General features: G+C 50.7%; 1 protein-coding gene across 1 annotated transcript; it reads left to right on the forward strand.

Moving 5' to 3' along the window:
• Positions 1-2,888: 2,888 nt before the first annotated feature.
• Positions 2,889-16,581, forward strand: TBCB (tubulin folding cofactor B). The gene is made up of 5 exons (XM_015424115.1): positions 2,889-3,029; positions 5,035-5,131; positions 7,719-7,910; positions 9,650-9,722; positions 15,723-16,581. Exons 1-5 carry the CDS (start codon positions 2,925-2,927, stop codon positions 15,841-15,843), a joined length of 588 nt encoding a protein of 195 aa, XP_015279601.1. The 5' UTR covers positions 2,889-2,924; the 3' UTR covers positions 15,844-16,581.
• Positions 16,582-16,815: the final 234 nt, after the last annotated feature.

Here is a 16,815-nt window from a genome sequence, read left to right on the forward strand (position 1 = left end):
TGTGTGTGTGTGTGTGTGTATGTATATATATGTGTGTGTGTGTGTGTATATATATATATATATATACACACACACATATATATACATATATATACACATATATATATATCTCCAATGGAGATGAGCACCGCATCCCTAGAGTCGGATTCGACTGGCTTTCAAGCAAGGGAACCTTTATACCCCAAGCAAGGGAACCTTTATACCCCACCCTCCCCGGCTGTGTGTGTCTATATATGTGTGTATATATATTCATATGTATGTGCATGTTTATATGTGTGTGTCTGTATACATTTCTGTGTGTGTGTGTGTGTGTAGACATCCCTAAAACAGATGAAACACCTGGGGCTTCAGTTGCTAGATCCAGGCTGAGAAATACCTGGAGATTTGGGGTGGGGGGGGTGCCTGGGAAAGACGGGGACCTCAGTGGAGTACAATGTCGTAGAGTCCACCCTCCGGGGGAATCCCAGGCCCCACCTGGAGGCTGGCATCCCTATCTGGGACTGGCGCTGTACAACAGCACATGAAGCTGCCGTATACTGACTCACACTATTGGTCCCTTAGCATCAGTATTGTCTGCTCAGACCGGCAGTGGGTCTACAGGGTCTCTCAGGCAGAGGCCTTTCACATCACCTACTGCCTGGACCTTTTAACTGGAGACGCCGGCCCAGGAATTGGACCTGGGACCTTCTGCATGCCAAGCAGATGCTCTTCCCCTGAGTCACAGCCCCCTCACCTCATTTTGTAGTGTTTAGTTTAGCCTTCTCTTTTCCTAGCCATGAGGACTAGAAGCTCACTCGGTTCATTTCAAAACGAAAAGGCTGATGCTGAGCTAGCACGGTTCCTGTGCGGAGGTCCCTTCCGGGGAATATGACTGTGTTTCTGAGTCTGAAATTGAAGCAGGGCATGGATGCCAGTCACATGCACGGGCACGTGTCAATCAAGAGCTGCTTCGGTTTCGTGCCTGCTTACCATGTCATTTTGCCGCACGGTGCGGCATCGGCAGCCACTCAGGACGCTGGGAAGGCTCTGGACCTTGTGATGGAGCGGAATGTCGTCCTAAAGTGGGTGTATGTCGGAGGGCACCCCCTTGCCACGTCAAAGTGGTTCATGGTGGAAGCCGGAATGGTGCCAGCGTCTGTGTGTTGGAATGTGCCCAAGTGGAGCCCAGAGGTGGGGAAAGAGAGAACTGTGGGCCAGTTTGGTGTCATGGTTAAGTGCGCGGACTCTAATCTGGGAGAACCGGGTTCGATTCCCCACTCCTCCATGTGCACCTGCTGGATGACCTTGGGCAAGCCATAGTTCTGATAAGAGTTGTTCTTGATAAAGAGCAGTTTCTGTCAAGAGCTCTCTCAGCCCCACCTACCTCACAGGGTGTCTGTTGTGGGGAGGGGAAGGGAAAGGCGCTTGTAAGCTGCTCTGAGACACCTTTGGGTAGTGAAGGGTGGGGTATACATCCAATCTCTTCTTCTTCATTACCAGTGGCTGCTTTTGTGGGGCGTGTCCACGCAGGTCGATTTCCACGCTGTCCATCCGGCAGTAAAGAGAAGGTGTCCCTTGGGGGGAGGGGAAAGGGACCCCCCCAGCTTTGATGTCAGGGCACAGCTTCAGTTTTCAGGCCGGACAGCTTGAGTTTTTGCGCAGAATTGCTAGATCGAGGACTGCGTGGCATGCTGGCGGCCAGGGAGCTTTGTCACACTCGCAGAGCATCTCTGCAGATGGCACTGTTGGCCTCGCTTTCTTTTCTGCTGCGTAGGAAGCGGTGGCTTTCTGCTAGCCGTCCGTCACCGGCTGATCTTCTGTTTGCTCCGAGCGACAGACTCGCTTCTCCGTACTTCCATCCTCTTTGCAGGGTGTGTGTGTGTGTGTCCTTGGTTTCCTGCTTGTTTTGATACGCGCAGCTTTCCTTTGTGCGTGGCGGAGCGTCGCCGGCCCCCATTTTGAACTGCGGTTCCCCCGCAAACAGAAAACCTTTTTTGTGTGCCGTGCATCCAAACCGGGATTAATTGTGGCTTTGGCGGTTGGTGGCTGGCGTCCAGTCGCATAAGCCTGCCAACCGGTTCTCTCTCTCTCTGACCCCCTCCCTGGTTGTGGCGCATGGCTTGGACCTGGCATTTCCCACCTTAATTTTCTTCCAGCAGAGAGGAACAAGGGTGAAATTTTAGAGATGGGGATGGGAGCCAGTGTTCCCTCTAAGCTGAGTGAGTGTGAGCTAGCTCACACATTTTTGTCCTCGCTCAGGAAGGGAGGGCTCCAGAGCAAACTAATTTACGCAGCAGCCAAATCGCTCACAACTTTAATGCCAGTAGCTCACAAAGTAGAATTTTTGCTCACAAGACTTCATGGCTTAGAGGGAACATTGGATGGGTCGGCTGAGACACACACACCCCCCCCAAGCTACCATCTTGGTAGCCAGTTTGGTGTCGTGGTTAAGTGCGTGGACTCTAATCTGGGAGAACCGGGTTTGATTCCCCACTCCCCCACTTGCACCTGCTGATGTGACCTTGGGTCAGTCACAAGCTCTGGCACAGCTGTCCTTGAAAAAGAGCAGTTTCTGTCAAGAGCTCTCTCAGCCCCACCCACCTCACAGGGTGTCTGTTGTGGGGAGGGGAAGGGAAAGGAGTTTGTCAGCCGCTCGGAGACACCTTTGGGTAGTGAAGGGCGGGGTATAAATCCAATCTCTTCTCTTCTTCATCTTCTTCCTGGTGCTGGCGCACAGTTTGAGAGTGGCCCTCGACTGTCGGATGCGCCCCTTCCGCCGTGGGGCTCCGAGGTTTAGTTTAGTTCTGACTTACTTCTGCGGTTCCTGTCGGGTGGGGCGAGAGAGGAGAGATGCCTGCACAGCGCTTGGCCGTTTTCTTAAATCCCGCCTGCCTGTCTGTCAACAGTGTAAGCTCGAACTGGTGGTGGGCAGCCCGGCGTCATGTATGGACTTGGAGCTCTACACGCCAGACGACAAATTCGTGATGAAGCTGGCCAGCGACGAGGCCTTGCTGGGCTCTTACCCCATCGACGACGGCTGCAGGATCCATGTGAGTACTGAATGGCTCCTTTTCCGGGGCAGCGGAAAGCTGCGAAGGACTCTCAGTGCTGAAGAATTCCGTCCGGTGACAGCCAGTCCCAGGAGTGGGCCGAGGGTGTTACAGAATCACAGAGTCGGAGGGGCCATACAGGCCATCCAGTCCAACCCCCTGCTCAATGTAGGATCAGCCTAGAGCAGTGGTGGCGAACCTATGGCACGGGTGCCAGAGGTGGCACTCAGAGCCCTCTCTGTGGGCACGCGTGCCATCGCCCCAGCCAGGCCCAGACCGTCATTAAAGTGTCGAATTCTCTGCCAAATAATTTTAAGGAAATGAAAGCATTTGGGATTGCTTTCCTCACTTTGTTTGGATCATCTTAAGTTAATGTATGAGTTGTTTTTCCTAAAGTAAAACCTCAGTATTCAGGTTAGATTGCCGTGTTGGCACTTTGTGATAAATAAGTGGGTTTTGGGTCGCAGTTTGGGCACGCGGTCTCTAAAAGGTTCGCCATCACTGGCCTAGAGCCTCCCTGACAAGGGTCTGTCCAGCCGCTGCTTCAAGCCTGCCAGGGAGGGGGAGCTCACCACCTCCCTAAGCAGCTGATTCCACTGTTACTCTTACTGTAAAAAACGTTTTCCCTAATATCCAGCCGGTACCTTCCCGCCCTTAATTTAAACCCATTATTGTGAGTCCTGTCTTCTGCTTCCAACAGGAACAGCTCCCCCACTCTGGTGACAGCCTGTCAAATACCTAAAGAGAGCAAACCGTGTCCTATTCTCCTCCCCCAACCTCCTCTTCTCCAGACTGAACATTCCCAAGTCCCTCAAGCCTTTCCTCGTGGGGCTCGGTCTCTGGATTGTAGGAACTCCCAGGTTTCACAGAATGTGCCAAACTTATTGATTAAAAAAAAAATATCTACAAGCTGTTCTGAGGCCACAAAGCGGGACAGTTAATAAGCAGACACTTCCCCCGGGGGCTTTTCAGAGCCTTGGTGTCTCTGGAAGTGGGCGTTGTTTGTAGCCTTCCTGTTGAAATTTGGGTTGTAAGCAGCTTGAAGGACGGGGTCTTCCGTCCGCCCCCCATGTTGCTCTGTATGGCATTCCATACAACATGAATTAAAAAACAGGATCTTTTGATTTCAGATTGCTTTTCCAGGCGGGGTTCACTGTAGCAATAACTGTGTGTTTCTGAGTTCTCTGTATAAACGCAATCCCAATTATTATTCTCTTAAACCCTGTTGGGTACATGTGGTTTTCCACCCTGTGGGGGCTAGAAGCAATGGAGGAGCATTGAGTGATACGAGGCCGGGGTGGAGACAGAGGTCCCGACTCCCTAAAAGCCACTGCCGAAGGCTGCTGCTCTGTTGTGGTACCAGTTGTAATGCGGATGGCACCCAGCTTCCGTCGGTAATGCAACTCATACCGTGGAGCAGTGTTCCCTCTAAGCTGAGTTAGTGTGAGAGCTAGCTCACAGTTTTTTAGCCTCCCGCTCACACATTTTTGTCTTAGCCCAGGAAGGAGGGCTCCAGAGCAAACTAATGTATGCATTAGCCAAGTGGCTTGCTCACAACTTGAATGCCAACAGCTCACAAGGTAGAATTTTTGCTCACAAGACTCCTCAGCTTAGAGGGAACATTGCCGTGGAGCCAGCGGTCTCTTAGAGGAGACAGCAGAGGTGGAAGTGTGAGCATCCAAGTGTCTTGGAAATCCTGTTTTCACCTGGTGCTGAAAACTCAAGTGATGGAGCCTGGGGAATGGCTGAGGAGAGCTCGTTCTGCAACTTGGCGGGGCCAGAACCGAAAAGGCCCTGCTCTTTCTTGTAACAGCTGGCCTCCTTCTTCAGAGGGCAGCAGAGCAGGGCTTCCAGCGAGGATTGGAAACGCCGGGCAGGAAGTGTTCTTTCCAAGGCCCTGTTCCCAAACTCAAAGTAGCAAGCTGACGGAAAAGCTTGTCTTGACAACCAGTCTGAACAGAAAGGCCAGGAAGCTGAGGCAGCTCTCTTGCTTTGGGCCCTGCAGGTTATCGACCGGAGCGGCGCGCAGCTTGGGGAATACGAAGACGTGTCAAAGGTAGAGAAGTTCCAGATCCCCGATGCTGAATATGAGAAAAGAACAGGTGAGATCGGAGAGAACCCGCCCGAATGAGTCTGTGTACAAAGACCTGGCAAGTTCTGCCCATTGGTTTACTCGGTTTGACTTGTAATGTCAATCAGTCCATCAACCGATCAATCAGCCGTTGGGTTACTTGTTCCCGAAAGGTGGTCATGAGTTTATGTGTTCCGGGCTCAAAGGCACTGGGGCCGTGGATTCAGTTCAGTCTGAAACTGTCCCAAGGGAAGGTAGCCTACCCATTCGTAATGGATGGATCTTTTAATGTCCGACTCAGGCTTTCGGAGCTGGTGCGTACGTTCCAGGTTTTGGTAAAGCTTCCGATCCCCATGTCTCACCGATACAAACTGTCCTCTGGCAGTGATGCAGCTGAGATACCGAATGATTGATTTAAAACATTTTTCTGCCGCCTTCCCTGTTTGGTGTAGTGGTTAAGAGCGCAGAACCAGGTTTGATTTCCCCACACCTCCACATGTAGCTGCTGGTGTGACCTTGGGTCAGTCACAAGTTCACTCGGAGCTGTTCTCTCAGGAACAGTCCTCCGTCAGAGCTCTCTCGGCCCCACCTACCTCCCGGGGTGCCTGTTGTGGGGAGGGGGAGGGAAAGGGATCGTAAGCCGCTCTGAGACGCCTTCAGGCCGTGAAGGGCGGGGTATAAGTCCAGTGTCGTCTTCTCTGCTTGTAAAAACAGATATTTATTTATTTACTCATCGGGACTTTTATTGCACCCTACCCAGCAAGTGGAGCTGCGGTGGCTCAAGTGGTTAAGACGCTAAACTGCAGGCTGTGGAAGGTCGGTAGTTCAGCAGTTCGAGACCCGAGTGTGCCGCATGACGGAGTGAGCTCCCGTCTCTAGTTCCAGCTCCTGCCAACCTAGCAGTTTGAAAGCAAGAAATTGCAAGAAGATAAATAGGGACCACTTTGGTGGGAAGGTAACAGCGTTCCGTGCGCCTCGGTGTTTAGTCATGCCGGCCACATGACCACGGAAATGTCTTCGGACAGCGCTGGCTCTTCGGCTTTGAAACGGGGATGAGCACCGCAACCCTAGAATCGGACTCGACTGGCTTTCGAGCAAGGGAACATTTACCTTTACCTTTTTACCCAGTAAGCAGGCTCAGGGTGACTCACATCGTAGTACATTAAAAAAAAACACAATTTCATAAAACCATCATATTAAAGCTAATTCTAACAACGTTAACATTTAAAAGGCCAATCTAAAACACCTGATGGTGATTAGTTTCGTTTCAGTACGTTCTAGACCCGTGCCAGGTAGGGGCGGTGGAGCAGTTTTTGTTGGTATAGATTAGCCGCTCTCGGCGCCAATTAATATAAATAGCACCATGGAGCAACTGCAAGCAACAGAGGCCGATGTTATTTGGACTTCTGCTGCCTCAACCGAAGGCCCAGCGGGATCGCTCCAATCTTACATGAAGATCGCATTTGTAAAAAATTGACAAAGGCCATCGATGCTGTCCCATTTAAAATAAACAATCTGTGCGGTGTGATTTCTGAGTGCCGAGCCGCACGTGGTCATTTCCGGGAACAGGCGGCTTTCTCTAGAGGCCCCATTCTGCATCTAGAAGAAGAAGAGATTGGATTTATACCCTGCCCTTCACTCAGAGTCTCAGAGCGGCTTACAAACTCCTTTCCCTTCCCCTCCCCACAACAGACACCCTGGGAGGTGGGTGGGGCTGAGAGAGCTCTGACACAAACTGCTCTTTTTCAAGGACAGCTGTGCCAGAGCTTGTGACTGACCCAAGGTCATCCAGCCAGGTGCAAGTGGCGGAGTGGGGAATCAAACCCGGTTCTCCCAGATTAGAGTCCGCGCACTTAACCACTACACCAAACTGGCTCTCTAGCCTTTGCTCCGCTGTTTCACCAAACCCACACTGGGACAGAAAAAGATGCGGCTCGAAACAGCATTCAGATAGCCCGGGGCCAACGCCTTATTTATTTATTATTTTCGATTTATATCCTGCCTCGCCTGCACAGACCGGCTCAAGGCGGCGTACAACAAGTTAAAATGCAATAAAACACAGTGGAGAAATGCAGTGCCATAAAATTCCACATAAAACAATATTACGAGTAAAGCCTTACTGACTGTGGAGTCCCCTAAATGGCCACAAAACGGCCACAAATCTATGTAGGCGGCTACCGTAAAACCGAGAGGTCAAAGGAAGTGAAAGCTGCATGCAGCATGGAGGCTACCGTAAAATCCAACAATCAAAGGAAGTGAAAGCGGCATGCAGCGTGGAGGCTACCGTAAAATCCGACACTCAAAGGCAGTGAAAGCGGCATTCGATGCAGAGGGGGATTTCTGTTCCAGCGTGGGTTTGGTAAAACAGCGGAGCAAATGCTAGATGCAGTATGGGGCCTCCGTTTCCCTGTATTGAGGCGAAGGGCTGTGGCTTAGTGGCAGAACCAAAGGTCCCCGGTTCAATCCCCGGCATCGGCAGTTAAATGATTTGGCAGGAGGTGATGCGTGAGACCTCCGCCTGAGACCCCGGAGAGCGGCTGCTGGCCTGAGTAGGCAATACTTACTTTGGTGGACCGAGGGTCGGGTTCGGTATAAGATGTCTCCTCCCCGGTCCGCAGATTCCGCCCGCTCCTTCTTGAAACGCAACAAACTGGGCCAATACAACGAGGAAGAGACGGTGAAGAAAGAAGCCGAGCAGAAGCAGAAGTTGGTGGAGGAGAAGGCCCTGACGGAGGCCATTCCCGTGGGATCCAGGTGTGAGGTGCGGGTGGCGGGGCAGCCGAACAAACGCGGGATGGTGATGTATGCTGGTGAGTACGGCAGGGACCCCCACACTACTACTCATCGGGGTGGGGATTGGGATATTTTAAAATGGGTCTGTCACAGCTCGGGTGGGGTGTCACCTGACGCTGCCACCACTCTGGATTTAGGATCCCTTGAGAAGGCCCAGAGCACCCTCCCAAGGCCTTCATACCTCCCTTTTGGTCGAATAACAGGCGTGAGCACGGGTCGTTTCGTAGAAAAAGAGCTAGGGGAACTCATTAGCATACCTTATTAGCATATGCCACACCCCCTGACATCACTGGAAGTGTGGCATAAGGCCACACCCCCTGACATCACCGGAAGTGTGTCATAAGGCCACACCCACCACTCAGTCTTCGTCTTAAAGGTTAGTCTTAAAGGTGCTATTTGTTAGTCTTAAAGGTGCTATTTGAACTCTTGGACTATTTTGCAGCAACAGACTAACACAGCTAATTCCTCTGAATCTAAACCCACCACTCAGGCTCCACCCCCAAAATCTCCAAGGTATTGCCAACTCAGAGCTGGCGAGCCTATCTGATGGCACATGTGGGGGAAAACAAGCAAACCACCCATGTCAGGTAAAAAGGATAGAAGTTCAACACAATTTTATCTATTTTCAGTAACTGGTTTGTTGAGAGAAAAGCAACAACAAGCACATCAGTGAAGACCTAGTACCAGAGTGCCAAAAAGGAAAGCTGTTTGGTAATAGATGAAGTACAAAATATGTAGCTATTCACATTCCAGTTACCAGGAGTGTTCCCTCTAAGCTGAGTTAGTGTGAGCTAGCTCACAGCTTTTAAGCCTCTGGCTCACATATTTTTCTCTTCACTCAGGAAGGAGGGCTCCAGAGGCAAACTAACTGATGCAGTAGCCAAATCACTCGCTCACAGCTTTAATGCCAGTGGCTCACAAAGTAGAAATTTTGCTCACAAGACTCCACAGCTTAGCTCCAAAACCTCTCAGGTGCTTCTGGGAGTTGTAGGCCCAGCCTCACCTACTGCTAGCCAGGCTCCCTGGGCCCAGTAGGCCTCTGGTGGCACAGCCCAGATCATGACAGGGTCTGTAGAAAGCAGTGGGGAAAACGTTTCTCTTTCCTTGAACTAGCTCTCTCTGGCCTTGGAAACATCAGGTAGAACAGCTAGTTCGAGTCCAGCAGTACCTCAGAGACCAACAAGAGTTTGGGGTTTTGGGCTTTAGAGAGTCAGAGCTTCCTTCGTTGGATGCTTTTGAGCTCTCTCTTGAACGCTGACGCGCCAGAAATATTATACGTCTCTAAGGTGCCACTGGTCTTGAATCCAGCTGTTCCGCTGCAGACCCTCTGAAGCTCTCTTCGGACAGTGCAGACTCAAAAGAATCTCAGCAGAATCGGGACTCGAACGAGGATTATGAGCCGTGCTCCCTCTAAGCTGTGGAGTCTTGTGAGCAAAAATTCTGCTTGGTGATTAGGGACAGCCCTTCAAATACTGGCATTAAGGTTGTGAGCAAGCCATTTGGCTGCTGCATCAATTAGTTTGCTCTGGAGCTACGACGAAAACAGGTGAGCCGGAGGCTAAAAAACTGAGCTGGCTCACACTCACTCAGCTTAGGGGGAACACTGTTTTTCATTCGCAAAACCAATGGGCCTCTGAAAGGTGAAACTAAGGCTCTAGTCCATTGAACTGGGTGGGACTGTGTTTGAATGAGCGTACTCGGCATTGGATTGTGAACTTCCCTGACTGTAAGATGGCCTTCTCTTCCCCCCTTTCAGGTTTAGCGGAGTTCAAGCCCGGCTACTGGATTGGCATAAAGTACGACGAACCTATGGGGAAGCATGACGGCAGGTAAGCGCATTTCTTTAATTAAAACACAGAGCACCTATCCTAAAACAGTCAGATTAAAAGGAATACATCCACAATAAAAATAATAATAATAATAATAATAATAATAATAATAATAATAATAATAATAATAATAATACTTTCGATTTATTGATTGCCTTTTCCCACACACCTGTGGGCTCAGAGTGATTTACAGTTACTCATGACAGTTGGACTAAGAATACTCATGGGGGATAGGGAAGACAACATACAGTATATTTTTAATTACACACACATTGTAGCTGGCCGGGGATTCATCTGCGGGCTGGATCAGTCGTGTTCCGACGGCATGTATTCTTGTTGGCTGGCTGATGACGTCAGGGCTTCTTAATGTCACGCTGCCACACTGCCACCGCCTGGCCGACTCGCTCCACTGTAGGGATGCGGAAACAGATCTTTCAGCTTTTGATCTTGCCGCGCCACAGAAGTCACACTCGGCAGCTAATACCTTCCCAAAGGGAGTGGTGTGCCCACCCCCTTACGGGTGGTCCCCAATTTATCTACTTGGCATTAGAAATAAAACAGAAGCACATTACAAATAGGAATCAGCTGTAAAATACCGTGGCAATAACACAGCAGCAGCAATAGTCTTCGAATAGTATCAGGTGATAAATATAATAAAAGGCTTTTCCGTTCTCATTTGCCTCACTTGTAAGTTCCTGTTTCTTGGTTTCTTTCCCCTGTTCTGTGTGTGTTTTACTCCCTCTAGTGGTCAATTCGATATTACATAGGTTTATGCCTGGCATAAAAACCTGCAGTTTAAATCTGCAGGGAGATACGCCAGACATAAACCAGTGTAGTATTGAATCGACCACTAGAGGGAGCGAAACGTGTATGGGACAGAATGCCATGTCCCCCCCGTCCCCCGAAACAAGAACCTCCAAGCCAGGAAAATATGAATGCAGAAAAGCTCAAAGTGGCAGTGAAAGTAGTTTGGTATGAGAACCAGTTTGGTGTGGTGGTTAAGTGGGAGAACCGAGTTTGATTCCCCACTCCTCCACTTGCACCTGCTGGATGACCTTGGGCAAGCCGTAGTTCTGATAAGAGCTGTTCTTGAAAAAGAACAGTTTCTGTCAGAGCTCTCTCAGCCCCACCTACCTTCCAGGGTGTCTGTTTTGGGGAGGGGAAGGGAAAGGAGATTGTCAGCCGCTCTGAGACTCCTTTGGGTAGTGAAGAAAGCCAGTTTGATGTTGTGGTTAAGTGTGCGGACTCTAATCTGGGAGAACCGGGTTTGATTCCCCACTCCTCCACTTGCACCTGCTGATGTGACCTTGGGTCAGTCACAAGCTCTGGCACAGCTGTCCTTGAAAAAGAGCAGTTTGTGTCAGAGCTCTCTCAGCCCCACCCACCTCACAGGGTGTCTGTTGTGGGGAGGGGAAGGGAAAGGAGTTTGTATGCCGCTCTGAGACTCCCTTGGGTAGTGAAGGGTGGGGTATAAATCCAATCTCTTCTTCTTCTTCTCTTCTATAAATCCAATCTCCTCTTCTTTTGAATATGAAATAGCAGCCAAGTGATATTTACCAAATTTGTCCTCAATAAACCCGCAACGGGTATAAGAACCGTGGAGGAAGAAAAGAGAATCATAGAATCCCAGAGTTGGAAGGCCATCTAGTCCAAACCCCCTGCTCAGTGCAGGATCAGCCTAGAGTATCCCTGGCGAGTGTTTGTCCAGCCGCTGCTTCAAGACTGCCAGGGAGGGGGAACTCACCACCTCCCGAGGCAGCTGATTCCACTGTGGCACAACTCTTATTGTAAAAAAGTTTTCCCTAGGATCCAGCCGGTAGCTTCCCGCTCTTAATTTAAACCCATTGTTGTGAGTCCTCTCCTCTGCTGCCAACAGGAACCGCTCCCTGCCCTCTTCTAGGTGACAGCCCTTCAAATACTCCAAGAGAGCAGTCATGTCCCCCCTCCGCCTCCTCTTCTCCAGACTGAACATTCCCAGGTCCCTCGGCCTTTCCTCACAGGGCTTGGTCTCCTCTGTACCTGCTCCCTTCTGTCCACCTCCTTTTTGAAGTAAGGCCTCCAGAATTGCACACAGTATGCCCAGTGCAGCCTGACCAACGCAGTGTACAGCAGGACTATGGTCTTGCGATTTGGATGTTATGCCTCTGTTGATACACCCCAAGATCGCATTAGCCTTTTTTGTCGCCGCATCACACTGGCTGCTCATATTTAACTTTTGGTCCACCCGTGCCCCCAAGATCTCGCTCACACACACTGCTACAAAGAGATCGTATCATCGGCAGTCAGAGTAGCATGTTGTTCTTAAAAACCAGCCGTCAGTGTCCAAGGGATCTTACTTAATACTAGACCATTTGGTAAAGGTTCCCTTGCTCGAAAGCCAGTCGAATCTGACTCTAGGGTTGCGGTGCTCATCTCCGTTTCCAAGCCGAAGAGCCAGCGCTGTTCGAAGACGTTTCCGTGGTCATGTGGCTGGCATGACTAAACACCAAGGCGCACGGAACGCTTTTACCTTCCCACCGAAGTGACACCTATTTATCTATTTGCAATGTCTTGCTTTCAAACTGCTAGGTTGGCAGGAGCTGGAACTAGAGATGGGAGCTCACTCCATCATGCGGCACCCAAGTCTCGAACTGCTGAACTACTGACCTTCCACAGCCTGCAGTTCAGCATCTTAACCACTTGAGCCACAGAAAGCAGAGGAAGGTCACCTTGGAAACCAGTTCCTGGGTCATCTTTCAGTTCTCTCTCCTGCGTGCTCCTGTTGAGCAGGGGCTGTCCAATCAGTCCTGTTTGGGGTGTCTGCGGTTATGATGGGCTTCTTCCCCTGCTAAGAAGCACTGAGGCATGGCTGCCCGGGCTTATGACACGCAGTGAGTGAGGGCGAGTCCATCTTCCAAAGGCTCTTTGTAGAAAGATTGCAAGTTGCAAAAGTTAAAGCCCCAGCATTCATCGATTGACTCTGTGCTCCTTCGAAGGATTAAAGTACAATGCTGTTTTTGCTCGGCTCCTTCCTGGCGTTTGATTCAGTGGCTTGAGCGGTGGTTCAGGTGCTTAAGACGCTGAACTGCAGACTGTGGAAGGTGGGTCGTTCGGCAGTTCGAGACCCGAGTGTGCTGCGTGACGGAGTGAGCTCCCGTCTCTAGTTCCAGCTCCTGCCAACCTAGCAGTTCGAAAGCAAGAAATTGCAAGTAGATAAATAGGTACCACTTCAGTGGGGAAGGTAACAGTGTTCTGTGCGCCTCGGTGTCTAGTAATGCTAGCCACCTGACCACGGAAATGTCTTCGGACAGCACTGACTCTTCGGCTTGGAAACGGAGATGAGCACCACAACCCTAGAGTTGGATTCGACTGGCTTTCGAGCAAGGGAACCTTTACTTTTACTATGCTCTTTCCTTTCTTCAAAGTATTCACAGTTATATTTTAGAAGGATCTTAAAAGTATTTTATGAGAGTGCTCAAACCATAAAAAATTCTCATAGATGTATCCAATCTGCATAGCTAGTATTTGCTGGTAAAACATCGTTTTCTGTAAAATATGTTATAAGAGGACACCATTTTTGAATGAATCTGGAATGGGACCGCGCATACCCTTGTGTGTGTGACTCATATTTATCTGCTACTTTATCCATCACAAAATGGTCCCAACATTTATTTCGCCATTGATCAATAGAAGGAGGATCAGGATTTTTCCATGAGGCAGCAATAGAAAGCCGTGCTGTGGCTATTAATGTGGCAGCTAATTCAGTAATTACTACTCTAGTGGAACAAGTGGAAAATAACAAGAAAGGGACAAGGTCATGGTAATAAGCTGTTCCTACTGATAAGTTTATAGATGGCATTGTGTTAAATGAATTTGCACTTACAGTCTGTATTATTGTTTAAACAGTAATCTTGTTTATGTATATTTGACTTATCTTCTAATAAAATCGTTTATTTAAATAAAAAAAAAGTATTCACAGTTGCTAAAGTCTGGAGCTTCTCTGGCCTCACAGTGCAGGAACATCAGAAGAGCCCTGCTGGATCAGACCAGTGGTCCATTAAGTCCAGCATCCTGTGTCACACAGTTGTGGCCAACTGGTTCCTCTGGAGGGCCAATAACATGGCAGAGAGGCTGAGGCCTTCCCCTGATAAGGACATCAGAAGAGCCCTGCTGGATCAGACCAGTGAGGGTCCCTGTAGTCCAGCATCCCGTCTCACACTGGGGCCAGCCAGTTCCTCTGGAGGGCCCACAACAGGGGAGAGAGGCCGAGGCCTTCCCCTGATAAGGACATCAGAAGAGCCCTGCTGGGTCAGACCAGTGAGGGTCCATTCAGTCCAGCATCCCGTCTCACACAGGGGCCAACTGGTTCCTGAGGGCCGACAACAGGGCAGAGAGGCCGAGGCCTTCCCCTGATGCTGCTTCCTGGCTCTAGGATCGGAGGATTAGTGCCCCTGAATGTGGCGGTTCCCTTTAGTCACCATGGCTAGTAGCCACTGCTAGACTTCTCCTCCATGAATCTATCTAATCCCTTTTTAAAGTGGCCTATCCCTGTGGCCATCACTACATCTTCTGGTAGCCAATCCCACCTTTTAATCCCTCTCTGCGTAAAGTAGTATTTCCTTTTGTCCATCCCGAACCTACCGCCCGTCAACTTCATGGGATGCCCTCGAGTCCTAGTATTTTGGGAGAGGGAGAAAATGTCATGGCTTCCTCTGTTCAGCTTGCATCTGGAGCTTTCCACGCATGCCCCGGGAGCACAGCCAAAGCACAGACTATGGCATTGGCTGCAGGATTCAGCTCCTGACAGTCTTTGGCTCTTTATTTTTAAGAAAAGAGAATCAAGTTTCTAGCCTTTAGGACTGTGAATATTGCAGGCAGCGTTCGCTGGAATAACAGACGTGTCCGTGGGGTGCGTGGCTGGCCCACATTTCCAGGGGTTTAGGTGCGGGAGGCATTCAGGACATTGCAGAGTTTCTTGTCCCTTCCTTCGAACAGCAAAGCCAGAACTAATGGTGAGTGTAGAATAAATTATGCAAAATGAGACTTGTCACGCTTGTAGGTTGCAGTCTGCATCCTGGTTATTGATCAAGAGGCAACCTCAGGGGCAGGCCTCGCCTTCTGTGCCCTGTTGTTGGCCCTCCAGAGGAACTGGCTGGCCCCTGTGTGAGACAGGAGGCTGGACTAGATGGACCCTCACTGGTCTGATCCAGCAGGGCTCTTCTGATGTTCTTATCAGGGGAAGGCCTCGGCCTCTCTGCCCTGTTGTTGGCCCTCCAGAGGAACTGGCTGGCCCCTGTGTGAGGATGCTGGGCTAGAGGGACCCTCACTGGTCTGATCCAGCAGGGCTCTTCCGATATTCTCATCAGGGGAAGGCCTCGGCCTCTCTGCCCTGTTGTTGGCCCTCCAGAGGAACTGGTTGGCCACTGTGTGAGACAGGATGCTGGACCAGATGGGCTCCTGCTCTCATCCGGCAGGGTTCTTCCGATGTTCTTATCTGACAAAGAGTTTATAAAACTTCCCTGCACAGGGGAGGGCCTCATGCCCCTGGGAATCCTGTCTGATTTCTCTTTGCCTTGCTCTCTGAAATCCCCAGGTATGCTCTGCGGCATCGTAGTGAGTTCAGTGCTTCACGTTGTTGAGTTTATCTCATTTTTGTAAGCTGCGTCGGGTGCTGTTATTTTTATGGAAGAAGAAGAAGAGATTGGATTTTTACCCCGCCCTTCACTACCCAAAGGTGTCTCAGAGCGGCTTACAAACTCCTTTCCCTTCCCCTCCCCACCACAGACACCCTGTGAGGTAGGTGGGGCCTTTTTCAAGAACAGCTGTGCCAGAGTTATGGCTTGCCCAAGGTCATCCAGCCAGGTGCAAGTGGAGGAGTGGGGAATCAACCCCGGTTCTCCCACATTAGAGTCCGCGCACTTAACCACTACACCAAACAGAAAGGGTGACCTCAGCGTTGTCGTCACAAGCGTCCGATGGCCGCCGGCACCAGTGTGATGTTTGGTCTCCTTCCTCCCACAGCGTCGGCGGGAAGCGATACTTCGAGTGCCAGCCGAAATACGGAGCCTTCGTGAAGCCGCAGCACGTTGTGGTGGGGGATTTCCCGGAGGAGGAGGATTACGGGCTGGACGATGAGATGTGAAGGGGGCGGGGAAGGGGGGAGGGCGAAGGAACCCGGGGAGGATCGCCACCGTCTCTCTTTGCGCCACCGCTTCCGGGGTGTGCTGCCGACGTGCACTGCGGGTGAGCCGGCGGGAGAAGACCTGACCGCTGCTGTCTTTTTGTTCGTGTTTGGATTGCCTTTCTTCTTTCTTCCCCACTCGTACGTGTCCGTTCAGACCCCCTCGTATGTTCTCACACGCTCATCTTTCCGTGCCGGTTTGGTAAGATAGAGAATACTGGAGTGTCTCAGCAGTCCGTGGAGGGGTGGGCAAGGGGGCTGCTCTCTCCCCGGCCCCCTCCCGCCGCACAGCCGAGCGGTTCCGGAAGTGGTTGGTCTTTCGATCGAAGTGCGAGGCACGAGGACTCTGCCGTGGGACTTTGTGCCGATGCGGCGTCTCGCGCAAGCTCGGGTGCCGCTGATGCCGCAGTGTCTCTTAGCACAAAGCCCCCCCTTCCCCGGGAGAGCCCGTTTGGCGTCACGTTTGAACCAGATTTGAACCAGGACCACATTTGAACCCCGTGTTAATGCCAATATGATATCCTTTTCTGCAAATCTAAACCAAGACATTTCTGTGACTGTGCGTTGTCGCCCCCACCCCCCTTTTTGCCGTTGTTTTCAGAGTTATTGGTTTTTTCCCCAATTTGTGCTGTTGGTTGATGCAATGTGATAATTACAGGTTTTAAAAAAATGGAACCGGGGTGGGAAGAAAATAAATCCCACGCAGGAATTCTTTGTGTCCTCTCCTTGTTTTATCTTCTGCACTGTGCTCCAGGGGAGCGAACCCGAGGCCTGGTGGCAGTGTTCCCTCTAAGCTGCGTTGGTGTGAGCTAGCTCACAGTTTTTTAGCCTCCGGCTCACACATTTTTGTCTTAGCTCAGGAAAGATGGCTCCAAGGCAGACTAATTTACACAGTAGCCAAATCCCTCGCTCACAACTTGAATGCCAGTTGCT

This window comes from Gekko japonicus, unplaced genomic scaffold, assembly GCF_001447785.1.
Source record: "Gekko japonicus isolate JY-2015 unplaced genomic scaffold, Gekko_japonicus_V1.1 scaffold939, whole genome shotgun sequence".
In the NCBI taxonomy this organism is placed as follows: Eukaryota; Metazoa; Chordata; class Lepidosauria; order Squamata; family Gekkonidae; genus Gekko; species Gekko japonicus.

What these genes read in the sequence shown, in the direction of transcription:
- TBCB (XM_015424115.1), top strand. Translation starts at nt 2,925, where the DNA reads ATGGACTTGGAGCTCTACACGCCAGACGACAAATTCGTGATGAAGCTG. An exon ending in ACGACGGCTGCAGGATCCAT is followed by an intron (nt 3,030 to 5,034) that starts GTGAGTACTGAA and finishes TGGGCCCTGCAG; the next exon opens with GTTATCGACCGGAGCGGCGC. An exon ending in TGAATATGAGAAAAGAACAG is followed by an intron (nt 5,132 to 7,718) that starts GTGAGATCGGAG and finishes CCCGGTCCGCAG; the next exon opens with ATTCCGCCCGCTCCTTCTTG.